Genomic DNA, 15,690 nt, shown 5'->3' with positions numbered 1-15,690 from the left:
GAAGCGCCATCCTATCAACCTTGCTGCATTCGGTTGAATCAGAGCAGAAAATCTTGCTCAGTAAACTTTCCAGTACTACTATCCAGTAGCTTCTTTCTACTGTCACATCACCACTAAAACACTAGTGACCCAGTGGAAGCATTGCATGCTCGCACCTCACTGCCTCCACCATGTTTTACAGAGGGGGTGTGGTGCGCTTTGGATCATGAGCCATTCCAAATATTCTCCATACTTTCTTCTTCCCATCATTCTGGTCCAGGTTTATCTTAGTTTCATCTGTACAAAGAAGGCTTTTCCACAACTGGATGGCTTCTGTAGATGTTTTTTGGCAAAGTCTAATCTGGCCTTCCTATTTTTAAGGTTGATGAATGGTTTGTGCCTTGTGGTGAACCATCTTTATTTGTTATCATGAAGTCTCCTCTTTCTGGTAAACTTAGATTCTGAAACAACTACCACAAAGAGAGAGTGTTCTACATTTGGGTGGATGTTCTAAAGGGTTTTTTTCTTCACCATGGAAAGAATTCGGTGATCATTCACCACTTGTCTTCAATGGACATCCAGGCCCTTTGGAGTCCCCAAGCTCAGTAATTTTTTTGGCAGACTGTAAAAAAAAAAAACAAAAAAAAAAAAAACACCTGTTGATTTGGCCACCCCTAACATTTTAACATTTCTGCCATCTTGCTAATGGCTTTTTCCCCCCCTTCAGCCTTAATAATGGTCTGTTTCTCTTCCACTGTGAGCTCCTTTCATCGCATGCTGTGGGTTCACAGCAACTGCTTCCAAATGCAAATACCACACCTGGAATCAGCTCCAGACCTTTTGCCTGCTTAACTGATCACGATTTAACAAAGGAAAAACCCATTAAAGAGCTTTTGAGATAATTGTCCAATTACTTTTGATCCCATAAAAAAGAGGCAAGCAATGTATTACAGAGCTGTAATTCTTAATCGCTTACTCCAATTAGGAGGTGAATACCCTCAAATTAAAAGATTACAGTCTGCACTTTAAGCCCATACTGATTATATCACTATCTTGAAGACATCTTGGTAAAAAGATAAGTGACGAAAATTCACTGTCCAAATACGGTATAATATTATAGACACACACACAATGTAAGTTATATACATACATGGAATATATTTTTCCAAGCTATATAGAATATTCACTGTGTAAACTAGGAGGCAGGTCGCTGAGGGATCAGTGACCTGGTATAAGCCATACAGATAAATGCAGAATCAGAGCACCACATGAAGACCCCACAGGTCGCCCCGGAACAAGAGCATATCATTAACTCAATTGAAAATAAAGATTAAAAACAACCACAAGACAGATTTCATCAACAAAGGTATCATTATAATCAGTACAACGGCACCAACCTAATACTGTGTGTAGGTTACTGCGCCCAATTCTGCTGACAGGTTCCTGTTGTGAGCTCATTTTCCCCTTCACCACTGAGGTCTGATGAACTCCCTCTTCTGGTGAAGGAAGGTAGTGAGGCTGATTACCAAGCACCTGAGCTGGATGATGATGACTGGGTGACGGGAATTGCTGACTGGATATAAGGCAGCCGACGCCCTTCTGCCTTGCTGGTGATTTCTCTGAGGGATTCTAGGAGACCAGTCTGATTCCTGCTCCTCAAAAGCTAAGTTTTCTGCTCTTCTTCTTGCATTTGTGTTTTGGTTTGGTTTTGCCTTGTTTTTCTGGATTTCTGCCATTCCCTGCTGGGGTGAGCTCAATTCCTTTTTGCTCTGTCTTCAGAAAATACCTGAGTGCTGATATAGTCTTTGAAGCCTAGCGTCTTCAGGGCTTTTTTCCCTATCAGTCTGTTGGCTCTTGTTTTGATAGGGTTTTGGCCGATTGCAGACAGCAGCTTTTCTATCCTGTCTTATTTAGTTAGCTTGGGCCCCATCATTTGCTCAGCCTGTGTGAGTGTTTTTTCATCTTGCTTCACCGTCATATGTTGGGGGCTGCCTATTGCTTTGGGGTCTGCTCTGGGGCAGTTTAGATTTCCCTTTCTGTCTTTAGGCTATTTAGTTCTCCGGCTGTGATCGAAGGGTCTAGGGGACCGAAGGAACCCCCCACGGCTACTGCTAGTTGTTGTTGATAGGTTCAGGGGTCTGCAATCCGATAGCTGCCAACTTCTCTGGTTTTCTGGACTTAGCTAGTATTTCTGTTTTTGCCTCCTACGGTGACTCATTCATAACAGGTTCCCTTTAAAAGCAAGCCTTAAGAAGTCCCATTTGCAAAAACCCATTTAGGGGCACAGTTAGCATGTGGAAGAAAGTACTCTTTTCAGATTAGACCAAAAGTAGACCTTTTTGAGCTAAATGCAAAACTTTGTGTGGTGGAAAACTAACACTGCACATTACCCTGAAAACACCATCCCCACTGTCAAACATGGCAGCATCATGTTTTTCTTCAGCAGGGACAGGGAAGCTGGTCACAGTTGATGCGATGTTGAATAGAGCTAAATACTGGACAGTTCCCGTCACAAGCTGCAAAAGACTTGAGATCGTGACGCAGTTTCAGCTTCCAGCAGGATGACCCTAAAAATACTGCCAGAGCTACAATCGAGGGTTTAAATCAAAGCATATTCATGTGTATGAATGGCCCAGTCACAGTCTAGCCCTACATCCCATTGAGAATCTGCAGCAAGACTTGATAATTGCCATTCATCCAATCTCACTGAGCTAAAGCAAGTGTGCAAAGAAGTGGGCAAAAATTTCACCCGATACATGTACAAAATCTTTAGGGACATACCCCAAAAGACTTGCAGAATGAATTTCAGTGAAAAGGCGTCCTACAATGTATTGACTCGGGGGGCTGAATACAAAAGCACGTCACAATTTTCAGATTTATATTTTTAACATATTTGCAAAAGTTTACGCTTCTGGGTATACTGTGAAAAAAATATGGAAACGTACACAGGGTATGAATACTTTTTCAAAGCGCTGTATCTTAGGGCTCTTGGGTGCCGAAGAGGGGGTTTGCCTGCTATGAGGAATGCCATCCCCCGAAATATGAGGATTACTCCATTTTCACATGCAATCTAGACGCCAGTATCTGCCAGCACCAGCTGTATAAACAGAACTATAGGGAGGAAACACTTAGCTAACCTAATTGAATTCAAGTCTCCAGGTCCAGATGAATTACACCCCAGAGTACTGAAGGAGATATTTAAAGATGAGAGAAAGGTTATAACACGGAGGACTGTGAAACCAAGTATAAACACTTTAGAAAAAAAAGGTCCTCCAAGGATATTATACAAAATATTAAAATTTTATTAAATAAAAAATAAAAACGTCACGAAACAATCACTGACCTCAGGGAGACTAGTCAAAGAAAACACTGCGGCAGTCGGAAAAGGCGCTCAATCAGTGACATCCTAGGTGCATTGCTCCCTGGGAAATACGAATATGCAAATAAAGTCCGTGGAGCCTCATTTAAGAGTCTCAAACACGGGACTAGCCAGATCTTCCTCCAGGGAAGGACCAAGCCAGCCGACTCCACACTGATGAGGGCCAACACCCCGAAACAGCTGTCTGTGGATGGATACCTGGCCTTGGTATTTCTCTTGTCATATCTGTAAACTCGTAAAGAGCTGGATATTGACTTAAAGTGTCATTAATATGGTGGAAATGGTGGTTTCCGAAAGGAGCCACTCCTTGGCTGGGTCCTTCCCTGGAGGAAGATCTGGCTAGTCCCGTGTTTGAGACTCTTAATGAGGGTCCACAGACTTTATTTACAAAAAATAAAAAGAAACAGCAAACCATACAGAAAGTGGAAAATAGCATGACACTGGGTGACAAACATAAGAACTATAAAATGACTGGTACAATAATGTAGCACATGAAAGAATATAAAACAATTCTTAAAAGTGCTGGTTGTTGTGAGTTCATTTTCTGGTCCACCAGTTGTGAGTTCTCCTGCCAGGCTCCCTCTGGTGGTAACAGGAGGTAGTGAGGCTGTTTAATCAGTAGAGATCTGCCACCTGATAATGAGGATGACGATTGGACCTCAGGAATCTCAGACTGGATTTAAGACAGCCGACGCCCTATTCTGGTGCTGGTGATTCCTTCTGGCGTGTCAGGTCTTGGTTTTCAGCTCTGTTCCAGTCATCTAAAGCTAAGTTTTTCTGCTAATGTTCACACTTGATTTTGTTGGTCTATTCAGTTTTTTGTGTGGTCAGCCAGCCCCGGCTGGGGCTGTGCTGAATTTCCACTCTTATTTACCTGTATTTGCCCATTTGCTTTTTGTCCCTTATTAGATTGGCCTCTTTTTGCTCTGTCTCAGAATATTTCAGAGTGCTGATATAGTGGGAGAAGTCTAGCGACTTCAGGGTTAATTTTGCTGTCAGAAGTGTTGGACATTATTTTTGTAGGGTTTTTTTTTTTTTTTTTTTTTACAGACTGCAGACAGTGTCTTTCCTTTCCTATCCTTCCTAGTTAGGTTGGGCCCCATCATTTGCTCAGCCTATTTTACTGCCTGTGTTTGTGCTTTCATCTTGTTTCACCGTCAATACTGGTGTGGGGGCTGTCTTTTCTTTGGGGTCTGCTCTGGGGCAGTTAATTTTGCCCTTTTCTTGCTTCAGGCTTATGTAGTTCTCCGGCTGTGACGAAGCGTCTAGGATCATCGTAGGTACGCTCCACGGCTGCTGCTAGTTGTGTGGTTAGGATCAGGGATCTGCAATCTGCATAGTTAACAACCTCTCTGGTTTTCTGTGACTTAGCTTGTTTTGTTTTTTTCTCCTCGTTAACCCATTCATAACAGCTGGTGCAGCAAGCAGAAAAGGAGATTTTTGTGTACTCACCGTAAAATCTCTCTTAGCCTCTAATTGGGGGACACAGAACCATGGGTGTTATGCTGCTGTCCACTAGGAGGCGACACTATGCATAATCTGAAAAAGATTAACTATGGCTCCTCCTCTGCAGTATACACCCCTTCTCCAGTTTTGTGCAAAAGCATTAGGAGGAAGATATCAGAAATAACAACCATGCCTGTAATAAGGCCACCATGTACGAGCTCAAAGAACAATATGAGAACTCAACCGTAACAACGGCCCATAAGGGCAACAGGGTGGGAGCTGTGTCCCCCAATTAGAGGCTAAGAGAGATTTTACGTCGAGTACACAAAAATCTCCTTTACTCTGTCGCCTCATTTGGGGACACAGAACGTCCCAAAGCAGTCCCTGGGTGGGAAGCAATGGACGAATATTGTGCAGACAGGTCCCTAAACTTGGGGCACTGCCGCCTGCAGAACCCGTCTACCCAGGCTCACATCCACTGAGGACTGGGTATAAACTCTGTAGGTGTTTTGTAAACGTGTGTAAGCTAGTCCAAGTGGCCGCCTTACACACCTGTTGTGCCGAAGCCTGGTGCCGAATGGCCCAGGAGGCCCCTACCACCCGCGTAGAGTGTGCCGTGATACCTGCCGGAAGAGGAGAATTGTTAAGGCGGTAAGCCTCTTGTATGGTGGACTTGATCCACCTGGCAAGGGTAGCTTTGGAAGCCGGCAGACCTTTGCGAAAGCCTTCCGGAAGAAGGAAAAGGGAATCATACTTCCGGAAGGGTGCAGTCCTAGACACGTATATACACAATGCCCTGACGAGGTCAAGCGTATGCAGAGCCTTCTCCACACTATGAACCGGAACCGGGCGAAGGGATGGCAGTGAAATTTCCTCATTGAGGTGGAAGTTGGACAACCTTCGGAAGGAAGGATGGGACTGTATGGAGAACCACCTTGTCCTGGTGAGAGGCTAGGAAGGGCCGTCTGCAGGAGAGTGCTGACAATTCAGACACCCTGCGAAGCGAGGTGCTAGCCACCAGAAAAACCACCTTCTGTGACAGAATGCAGAGTGGGACTTCCTTAAGGGGTTCGAAAGGTGGTGCCTGCAATGCTGTCAGGACCAGGTTGAGGTCCCACGTTTCCAGTGGAAGTCTATAGGGGGGAACCAATCGGGAAACCACCTGGAGAAAAAGTCCTTACTTACGGCTTGCTAGCGATGCGCCTCTGAAAAAGCACTGAGAGCGCTGACACCTGGCTCTTAAGCGAGCCCAGGGATAGCCTGGCGTCCAGGCCCGATTGGAGAAAGCCAAGGAGTTTTGGGAGGGAATAAGGGAGTGGAATCTGGCCGCGAGATTCGCACCAGGTGACAAAAGCTCTCCAGGTATGGTAATAAATCTTGGTGGAGGCTCGCTTCCGTGCCCTGATCATGGTTCCAATGACGTCCATTGAGAGTCCTGCCTGGGTTAGAACCCAGGTCTCAAGGGCCACGCCGTCAAATTGAGAGCCCCTGGGTTCTGGTGGTAGAACGGGACTTGTGACAGAAGATCGGGACGGTCGGGGAGACGCCAGCTGTAAGTTGTACGACGTCGGCGTACCATGTACGTCTGGGCCAGTCTGGCACGATCAGGATGGTTGGAACTCCCTCACGACTCTGGATATCAGGGGGAGAGGTGGAAAGATGTACAAAAGCTGGAACTGGGTCCAGTCCTGAACCAGGGCATCTGCTCCGAGCGACCGCGGATCGCGTGTCCTGGCCATGAAGTTGGAGACCTTGGCATTGAGATGGGATGCCATTAGGTCCACGTCCGGGGTCCCCCAGCGATGGCAGATCTGTCGAAAGATTTCGGGATGGAGAGACAACTCTCGAGTCCATTCCTTGTCTGCTTAGGAAGTCAGCTTTCCAGTTATCAACACCCGGAATGTGGACTGCAGAGAGTACCGACCTCGTGTCTTCCGCCCAATGGAGGATATGTGCCACTTCTCTCATCGCTTGGGTACTGCGGGTCCCGCCTTGGTGGTTCACATATGCCACTGCCGAGGCATTGTCCGACTGTATTCTGATATGAGAGGCCGCCAGTAAGTGACGAAAGGCTCTCAATGCCAGGAAGATGGCCTGAATTTCCAAGACGCTGATGGGCATGTTCGCTTCCACCGGTGACCACTTGCCCTGTGATGTAGGTGCACCGCACCCCAACCTGTCAGGCTCGCGTCGGTGGTCAGGACCTTCCATTGACCTGAAAGGATTTTCCCGATGCCAGTGAGGCTGGCTTGAGCCACCAGTGCAGGGACCTCCTGGTTGCCGATGTTAGCCGAAACTCCCTGTCGAGGGAGAAAGGATTCCTGTCCCAGGACTTGAGGATGGCTAGTTGAAGAGGCCTGAGGTGAAACTGGGCAAATGGTACCGCCCCCATTGCTGCTGCCATCCTGCCGAGGACTCACATGGCTAACCGGAGAGATCGGGGGGGGGGGGGGGGGGGGGGAATTGCGGAGGAGTATGCAAACTCCTAGACGGAGAGCCAGTGCCTTGTCCCTGGGAAGAAGCACCAGGCCCCTGGAGGTGTCGAATAGCATCCCCAGGAAGGTCAGAGACTGCCTCGGGGTAGTCGATGTCTTTTGTAAGTTGACTAACCAGCCCAGGTGACTCAGTGTCGATTACGATTGAGACGCTGACCTTGCAGTCCTTGAAGGTGGAAGCCTTGATGAGAAGGTTGTCCAGGTATGGAACGACTACTATGCCTCTGGAGTAGAACGTCCATGATGGCAGCCATGACCTTGGTAAATGTTCTGGGAGCCGTGGCGAGTCGGAACGGGAGAGCCACGAGCAGGTAGTGGTCCTGGTCGATTGCGAACCTGAGAAATCTCTAATGGGCGGGAGCAATCGGTATATGCGGGTATGCGTCCTGTATGTCTATGGAGGCGAGATATTGTCCTTGATCCATGGACGCAATGATGGACCGAAGGGACTCCATGCGAAAATGACGAACTCGTACATACTTGTTGAGTTGTTTTAGGTCTAGTATGGGCCGGACGCTGCCTCCTTTCTTGGGGACTACGAATAGATTGGAGTAGAACCCTCGGAAACGTCCGGCCGCGGGAACCGATACTACGACTCCTGCTTGAAGGAGAGAGGAAACCGCTTGGTGGAAAGCACGAGCCTTTTCTGGCGGTTTTGGTGGAACAGAGAGGAAGAACCGGTTCGGTGGACTGGAAGTGAACTCTATCTTGTATCCAGAAGAAACTATTTCCCTGACCCACCCGTCTTCTGTAATAGGCAGCCAGACTTGCAGAAAAGAGTAGAAGTTGTCCGCCTACGGGTGGGGGTGTCTTCCGGAGTTCGTGAGTCATGATGAGGAGAAATTGAGGTTTTCCTCCTTTGGGCTTCGCCTGGCCTGTGCGCCGCCCGTGGGTTGTCCCTGCGTGGAGAGCGGTTACGATTTTGTGCTGGACGCGAGGCAGACCAGCCCGAAGAATTCCGAAAGGATAGGAATAGTGTTTGGTTACGCCGTTTGAACGTGCGTTTAGGCTTTAGTTGAGGGAGAGAGGTACTCTTATCCCCAGTGGCATTGGATATCATTGTGTCCAACTTTTCACCGAAAAGCCGTCCACTGAGGTACGGGAGATGCGTGAGGGACTTCTTTGAGGCCGCATCCGCTTTCCATTCCCGCAGCCAGAGGATACGCAGAATCGTGTTGATGCTATCCCCGCTATACCTCTTGCGGAATCCAGGGCTGCATGAAGCATGTAATCTGCTACCACTGCTATTTGAACCGCTTGGTCCGACAACTGAGGATATGACGCTTGGAGGCCAGTTTGCAATTTTTTGGCCCAAGCCAGAATGGCCTTGGCCGCCCATACTGAAGCGAACACGGGAGCCAGGGAGGCCCCTGCCGCTTCGAAAACTGAACGAGCCATGCGTTCTACCTGCTGGTCTGCAGCGTCCCTGAGGGTTGAGCTATCTGGCAGTGATAGGAGGGTCGGTGCTGCTAGCCTAGAGACTGGGGGGTCCACTTCGGGCGGATCTGTCCACTCCTTGGGAAGGGGTACCTAGCCTCCAAATATTTGCGATTGGTGAATTTCTTCTCAGGCTGCGAAAACTGCTTAGTAAGGATCGCCTAAAATTCCGGGTGGTTATAGAAGACCTTAGGTGGCTTCAGAACACCTTCAAAGCAAATCTTGTGTTCTGGGGCTTTCGGGGTTGGATCGGAAATGTCCAGCACCCGATGGATGGAAGAGATTATGTCCTCAACTAGCACTGTATTGCTAGGGGGACAAGGGACCAGAGACCTCTCCGTTTCATTGTCTGAGTCACAGATGCCTTCCGAATCCTGCGTATCGCTGAGGCGTTCTCTGGTGGGCGAGCTGGGGCGAAGGCCTTCTGTCGTCAGGGATCGCTGTGGAGATCTGCGATGTCTGTCTCTGGTAAGGGACGGTCTAGGTGACCTGAAACTAGTGTCTCTCCCTAGAGGGGGATGAGCGTGAGCTATGGGATGACGCAGAGGAACGCGACGTGTGGGTGCGCTTACGTCTGGGAGAGCCAGAAACGGCCTGTCCGAGTGAAGCTGTCCCTTTGTTGGGTAACGCTCATAGCCGAGACATGACCCTGCAGAGCCTGGAGCAATGTGGAAGTTAGGTTATCTATGGACTGCGTCAGACTGTGACATCTGGGTAGCCCGTTCTGGCGTGGTAGCAACCGCTGAAGCATTGGTAGGAGCCACTTGGAGTTCTGACCCAGTATTCTGGATACAGTCCCGACAGTGCGGGTACGTGCTGCCACTGGAGAGTGGTTTTGCAGGCTGTGCAGAATGCATAAAAGCAGTCCTGCCTGGTTCTCTTGGACCTTGAGCCCGGCATAGTGCACAGTGCGGAAGGGCTGGCTATGAGAGGGCCCTACAGGGGTGGCTAAGCAGGGAAAAACCTATAGGAGAGCCTTACAGGGAATCCAGATTCACAGCCGAGTAAAAAAACCCGAGCTGTGATCTTACCACCACCAGCGTACCCCTAGGTCCAGCGCCGAAGATCCACAGTCCTGTACCCCCCAGAGACTGGCTGGCGTGATGCTGCTGAGGCCTGCAGCAGAAATGGCCGCCGAGAGGATGAGGAGGGAGAAGGGGGCGGAGAGCTGAGAAAGAGCGCGCAGAGATGTGTAAAAACACGCACTGTCTCGATCCGCCCCTTCTATGACACTGTAGAGTGTCATATTTGTCATCTGGGGGGCGGGCCGGGGGGCGGAGAGGAGGCAACGACCTCAGCTAGGCCGAAACCGCGGCCTAAATTAGTTACCGATGCCCAGAAAGGGCTCCAGGCCGGCGCGGAAAGGGGTGCAGGGAGCCCTGTGTCCATGTACCATGCCTGCCCGCACTCACCCCCCGGCCCCGACAGGAGCCTGCAGCTGGGCTGGGGTCCCTGGATACCGTGAGATTAATTATATAATCTCACATATTAGAGCCTAATAGCATGTTAAATGAAGCCTGCAACCCAGACATTGCTGGTTTCCCCATAGCTGATCTCAGAAGGAAAAAATCCTTCCTAAAAAAATAAATGATGTGGGTATAGAGAGGATCAAGTAAGGGAAATACACCTCATGGCTAGAGAATTAAAGTAATAACATATTTACCAGAATGAAAGAATCACCCAGGGTCCCCCTTTAATGCACGTTTCGATGAATATCTTCCTCAGAAGGGGTGCACCTGGGTTTCATCTATTTCATTGTGCATAATGTCACTGCAGGCTTCATTTAACATGCTATTAAGGCTCTAATATGTGAGATTAGATCATTAATATTATCTATTTCTGCTTGCTGCACCAGCACTTTAAGAATTGTTTTATATTCCTTCATGTGCTACATTATTGTACCAGTCATCTTATAGTTCTTATGTTTGTCACCCAGTGTCATACTATTTTCCACTTTCTGTATGGTTTGCTGTTTCTTTTTATTTTTTGTGTTATTTAATATAAAATATTCAAATTTTATATAATATCCTTGGAGGACCTTTTTCTCTATAGTGTTTATCCTGAAGGAGATGGAAGAGATTTTTGAACCCCTCTCCATAATCTTTGAAAATTCTTGGAGAACAGGAGAAGTCCCACAAGACTGGAGAAGAGCAAATGTTGTTCCTATCTTCAAAAAAGGGGAAGAAGGTGGACCCAGGCAACTATAGGCTGGTGAGTCTGATTTCTCTATCAGGAAAGATCTTTGAACAAATTATTAAACATATATGTAAGTACCTGGATAAGAATGAAGTGATTAAACAGAGTCAGCATGGGTTTGTAACTAATAAGTCATGTCAGACTAACTTAATTTCCTTCTATGACAGAATCACTGACTGGGTGGACCAGGGAAATGCTGTAGATATAGTATATCTTGACTTCAGCAAAGCATTTGACAAAGTATCTCATACAATCCTTATTGAAACAATGACTAGGTATGGAATGGACAAAGCAACTGTTAGGTGGATTCATAACTGGCTTATTGATCGGATCCAAAGAGTGGTCGTAAATGGCTGCACATCCAGTTGGAAGAATGTCTCAAGTGGGGTACCACAGGGCTCTGTCCTGGGCCCTGTATTGTTCAACATCTTTATCAACGATTTAGATGAAGGAATTGAGGGTAAACTGATTAAATTTGCTGATGACACAAAGTTTGGAGCGATAGCTAATACTAGAGAAGAGAGAGAGAAGATTCAAAAAGATATAAATAAATTGGAACAGTGGGCAGCAACTTACAGAATGGTTTTTAACAGGGAAAAATGCAAAGTACTACATCTGGGCAATGAAAATGAAAAAAAGCATATACAGAATGGGAGGAATAGGGCTAAGCAACAGCACATGTGAAAAAGACTTTGGTATACTAATAGATCACAGACTGAATATGAGTCAACAGTGTGATGCAGCAGCAAAAAAGGCAAATGCAATTCTAGGATGTATTAACAGAAGCATACAGTTTAGATCACGTGAAGCTATTATTACCCTCTACTCCTCTTTGGTCAGACCTCATCTGGAATACTGTGTCCAGTTTTGGGCGCCACATTTTAAAAAAGACATTGCAAACTGGATCAAGTTCAGAAAAGAGCGACCAGAATGGTGACCGGTCTGCAAACCCTGTCTTATGAGGAAAGGTTGCAGGATTTGGGAATGTTTAGCTTGCAGAAGAGAAGACTGAGAGGAGATTTAATAGCGGTCTACAAATATCTAAAGGGCTGTCACATTGTAGAAGGATAATCTTTATTCCCATTTGCACAAGGAAAGACTAGGAGCAATGGGATGAAACTGAATGGGAGGAGACACAGATTAGATATTAGAAAAAACTTTGACAGTTAGAGTGACCAATGAGTGGAACAGGCTGCCACGGGAGGTGGTGAGTTCTCCTTCAATAGAAGTCTTCAAACAGAGGCTGGACAGACATCTGTCTGGGATGATTTAGCGAATCCTGCTTTGAGCAGGGGGTTGGACCAGATGGCCCAGGAGGTCCCTTCCAACTCTATTATTCTATGATTCTAAGGTCGAGATGCGAGTAGTTTTAATGACCGGACGCCATCATGCAGACTCCACTGGTAACATGCACTTATTCCCTGCACTATTCACGAGCCGTCACACCCTGGCCGTGGAGGGTGTTGCTGACAGATGCACGCAGGCACATTGCAAACAAGATCCAATGCTGGGAGCTGATAAGACGCACATCTGCTCTCTCCTTTCACACCAATTTACACCCTGTCATAAATTATTACTGCTTTTCATCCCTTTGCAGAAATGGGACACATGACCCGTGCGGATGAGACGAGTAGAAGCAGCCGTCATTTCTGCTCTGATCGTCAGTCCCCAGGTGGTACTATGCGTGCAGGGCGAGAGCTGGCGCCACCCGCTGGCCTGCGCTGCTCATGTAATGTAATGATGGTGCTCCCCCTGCTGGATTTCCTGCAGTAACAGCAACCGCTACTTAACCCTTTTATCACCATGAGTGTTTGGCAAGAGGAAAACATCACCTCTATGCCTGCTGCATTCCCATGCGGCTTCCTAATGGTGTCAGTCTATGTTAGGACTAAGGTACATTCTACCCATCTGGATCGTATAAATTTTATTTTTATTTTAATGTGCAGTCTGTGTGACCAATATTCGTCACTGTTTTAGGGCATGTGAGCAATAAAAAAAAAGAAAAAAAAATTTTAAATTGCTCACATGCCCTAGCACCCGTTCTCAATGAAAAGGAGTACTTGGCCGGTAAGTAGCCTTATGTTTTTTATATTTTATTATACATGTATTAATGTATATAATTTTTTTTTTTAGGTATTCACAAATTCTGCTCCATCACTCGACTCGGCTGTTCCTGTGACGCCTTTTCATGACCAAGGTGCCATCAAACAAATTCAGCTCTGTCTTTTCATGCCTCAGATGTCAGCCAGCTTTTCCAGCTTTGTTGTTCCATGTTGCTTTAAGTGCAGTATAACCTTTCCAGCTCTGCTACTCCATATTGTTTCATGTGCAGTACAGCCTTTCCAGCACTGCTATTCCATGTTGCACCAGGTGCAGTACAGCCTTTCCAGTTCTGCCATTCCATGCTGCTCCAGGTGCAGTACAGCCTTTCCAGTTCTGCCATTCCATGCTGCTCCAGGTGCAGTACAGCCTTTCCAGTTCTGCCATTCCATGTTGCTCCAGGTGCAGTACAACACTTTCCTTTCCACCTCTGCTATTCCATGTTGCTCTAGGTGCAGTACAACCTTTCCTTTCCATCTCTGCTATTATGTTGCTCCAGGTGCAGTACAACCTTTCCATCTCTGCTATTCCATGTTGCTCCAGGTGCAGTACAGCTTTTCCAGCTCTGCCATTCCATGTTGCTCTAGGTGCAGTACAGCTTTTCCAGCTCTGCTATTCCATGTTGCTCCAGCTGCAGTACAACCTTTCCAGCTCTGCTATTCCAGGTTGCTCCAGGTGCAGTACAGCCTTTCCAGCTCTGCTATTCCATGTTGCTCAAGGTGCATTACAGCTTTTCCAGCTCTGCTATTCCAGGTTGCTCCAGGTGCAGTACAGCCTTTCCAGCTCTGCCATTCCATGTTACTCAAGCTGCAGTACAACCTTTCCAGCTCTGCTATTCCATGTTGCTCCAGGTGGAGTACAGCCTTTCCAGCTCTGCCATTCCATGTTGCTCTAGGTGCAGTACAGCTTTTCCAGCTCTGCTATTCCATGTTGCTCCAGCTGCAGTACAACCTTTCCAGCACTGCTATTCCAGGTTGCTCCAGGTGCAGTACAGCCTTTGAGCTATTTAGGCAAACAAGCAGAGAGGACACAGATTGGGTTTTCTCCACATACCTCCAAGCCACCTATTCTCAGGAAATTATTGCGATGTCACTAGACTCATTACTGATGTCATATGGTTATTGGGCTTCTGCCACAGAGACTGGTCCATTATTCCTTATATTTACATGGTGTGGGCAGAGAAAAGTTAAGAGTACTAGTCGTATACGACCATAAGAAACTGTTCCAGCACCTACAATTCTTGAAAATGTTAAAATCTTGACATAGTTATAAAAGTAACATTAAATCTACATGAGTATTAGGGAGAAAACTACAAAAACCCGTGCTCGTAGAAATCCTTACAGACTGTATAAGAGGGCTAGCATTTTATAACCCAATTTATGGAACATTATCCATGGACTTTGGTGATTGAATGTCTGATGGGTGTAGTAAAAATTGGATAGTTAGAGACGTCCCTGCAAGAGTCAGTGCTGCCAGAAAGATATTGCACTCCTCTAGGAGAATGCGTAGATGGCAGTCCTATTGTAAATCTGTGGTAGATGTATGAGGCATAGCAGACAACTGACTGTAGTGGGAAAACTAAGGAAGCATATCCCTTACATCTGTCAGCAGAATACAGGCTGTCAGCAGGCTACAATTCTTACACATATTGCCCCTATGTGTAACATAGGACTGTGCAGCTATTGAGACAGCAAAGAGTTGAGCTCTGAGGCCTGCCGAATTGTAAATGCAGCTCTGAACAGTAATGCAGGCCGAAACTCTGGATCAAGGTGCAATGTAAGTATGGCAATAAATGCACTACAGGGTTACCTACATACAACCATGACATGCAGACACCTACCAGATGAGCTGGTCGTTATACAGGAACGCCGTGTACTTCACAAGACTAAGGCTTTCCTCCACTCTGTTAATGAATGACTGGATCTTCAGATACGTCATCTTATCCAGTGGGAAAAAACTAATGCCGCTAAATACATCCAGCAGGTCACAAGACTGCAAGTGTAATGTCTGTAAATACTGTAAAAAAAAAAAAAAAAAAAAAAAAAAAAAAAATGCAGACATTTAATATAACAATCTACACTGCTTAAACTAGAAATTGTAACATCAAGTGGAGGAATTCTGGAAATCACAGGATGGGCAGACATGTCAATGATCTGCAAATGATAAAAAAACAAAAAAAAAATGGAAACATCGATTTATTCAGTATGGCGTAGGAGCCACGTGTAGAAATCCCTGCACTTCCAGCCTTGGCTGCTATCACTGAGGTAATTAATGGCCGTCTGAGGAATACACTTGAGCAAATCGGCAAGATCCGCTGCTGGCAGCTCCTGTGGAGTTACCGACCAACAACGTCCCAGATGTGCTCGATGGGAGACAACTACGGAGACACTGCAGGCCATTAAGACCACAGCAGAACATGTGACTTGAGCTTGTCATGCTGGAAAACACCTCTTAGGACACTTTGGAGAAACGGATGCAACTCTGGTTCCACATCCAAATCAATGTAAAGCTGAGCTATTAGTGCAGCTGGAATGATAACTGAAGGGGTCGGGGTACCATACATTAGACCACCACAGGCTTATGGTGTGGGAGTAGGACCAGTATGAAGTTCCCTTTTTCACGGCGCTGCCCATATGGTCTCCAAACCGATCTGAGGCC

General features: G+C 46.7%; 1 protein-coding gene across 3 annotated transcripts in view; it reads right to left on the bottom strand.

The window, feature by feature from the left end:
- CCZ1 (CCZ1 homolog, vacuolar protein trafficking and biogenesis associated) overlaps positions 1-15,690 on the bottom strand; it is a 61,076-nt gene that overhangs the window by 22,080 nt on the left and 23,306 nt on the right. For all 3 annotated transcript variants that reach the window (XM_073543077.1, XM_073543076.1, XM_073543075.1), the window contains exon 8: positions 14,873-15,048. In XM_073543077.1, the coding sequence (XP_073399178.1) occupies positions 14,873-15,048 (176 nt within the window). The remainder of the gene's footprint in view (positions 1-14,872; positions 15,049-15,690) is intronic.

This window comes from Dendrobates tinctorius, unplaced genomic scaffold, assembly GCF_039654945.1.
Source record: "Dendrobates tinctorius isolate UK_male_01 unplaced genomic scaffold, ASM3965494v1 ptg000129l, whole genome shotgun sequence".
NCBI classification, from domain to species: domain Eukaryota; kingdom Metazoa; phylum Chordata; class Amphibia; order Anura; family Dendrobatidae; genus Dendrobates; species Dendrobates tinctorius.
The sequence above is the reverse complement of the archived record's forward strand: the minus strand, read 5'-3'. Positions and strand labels throughout refer to the sequence as shown.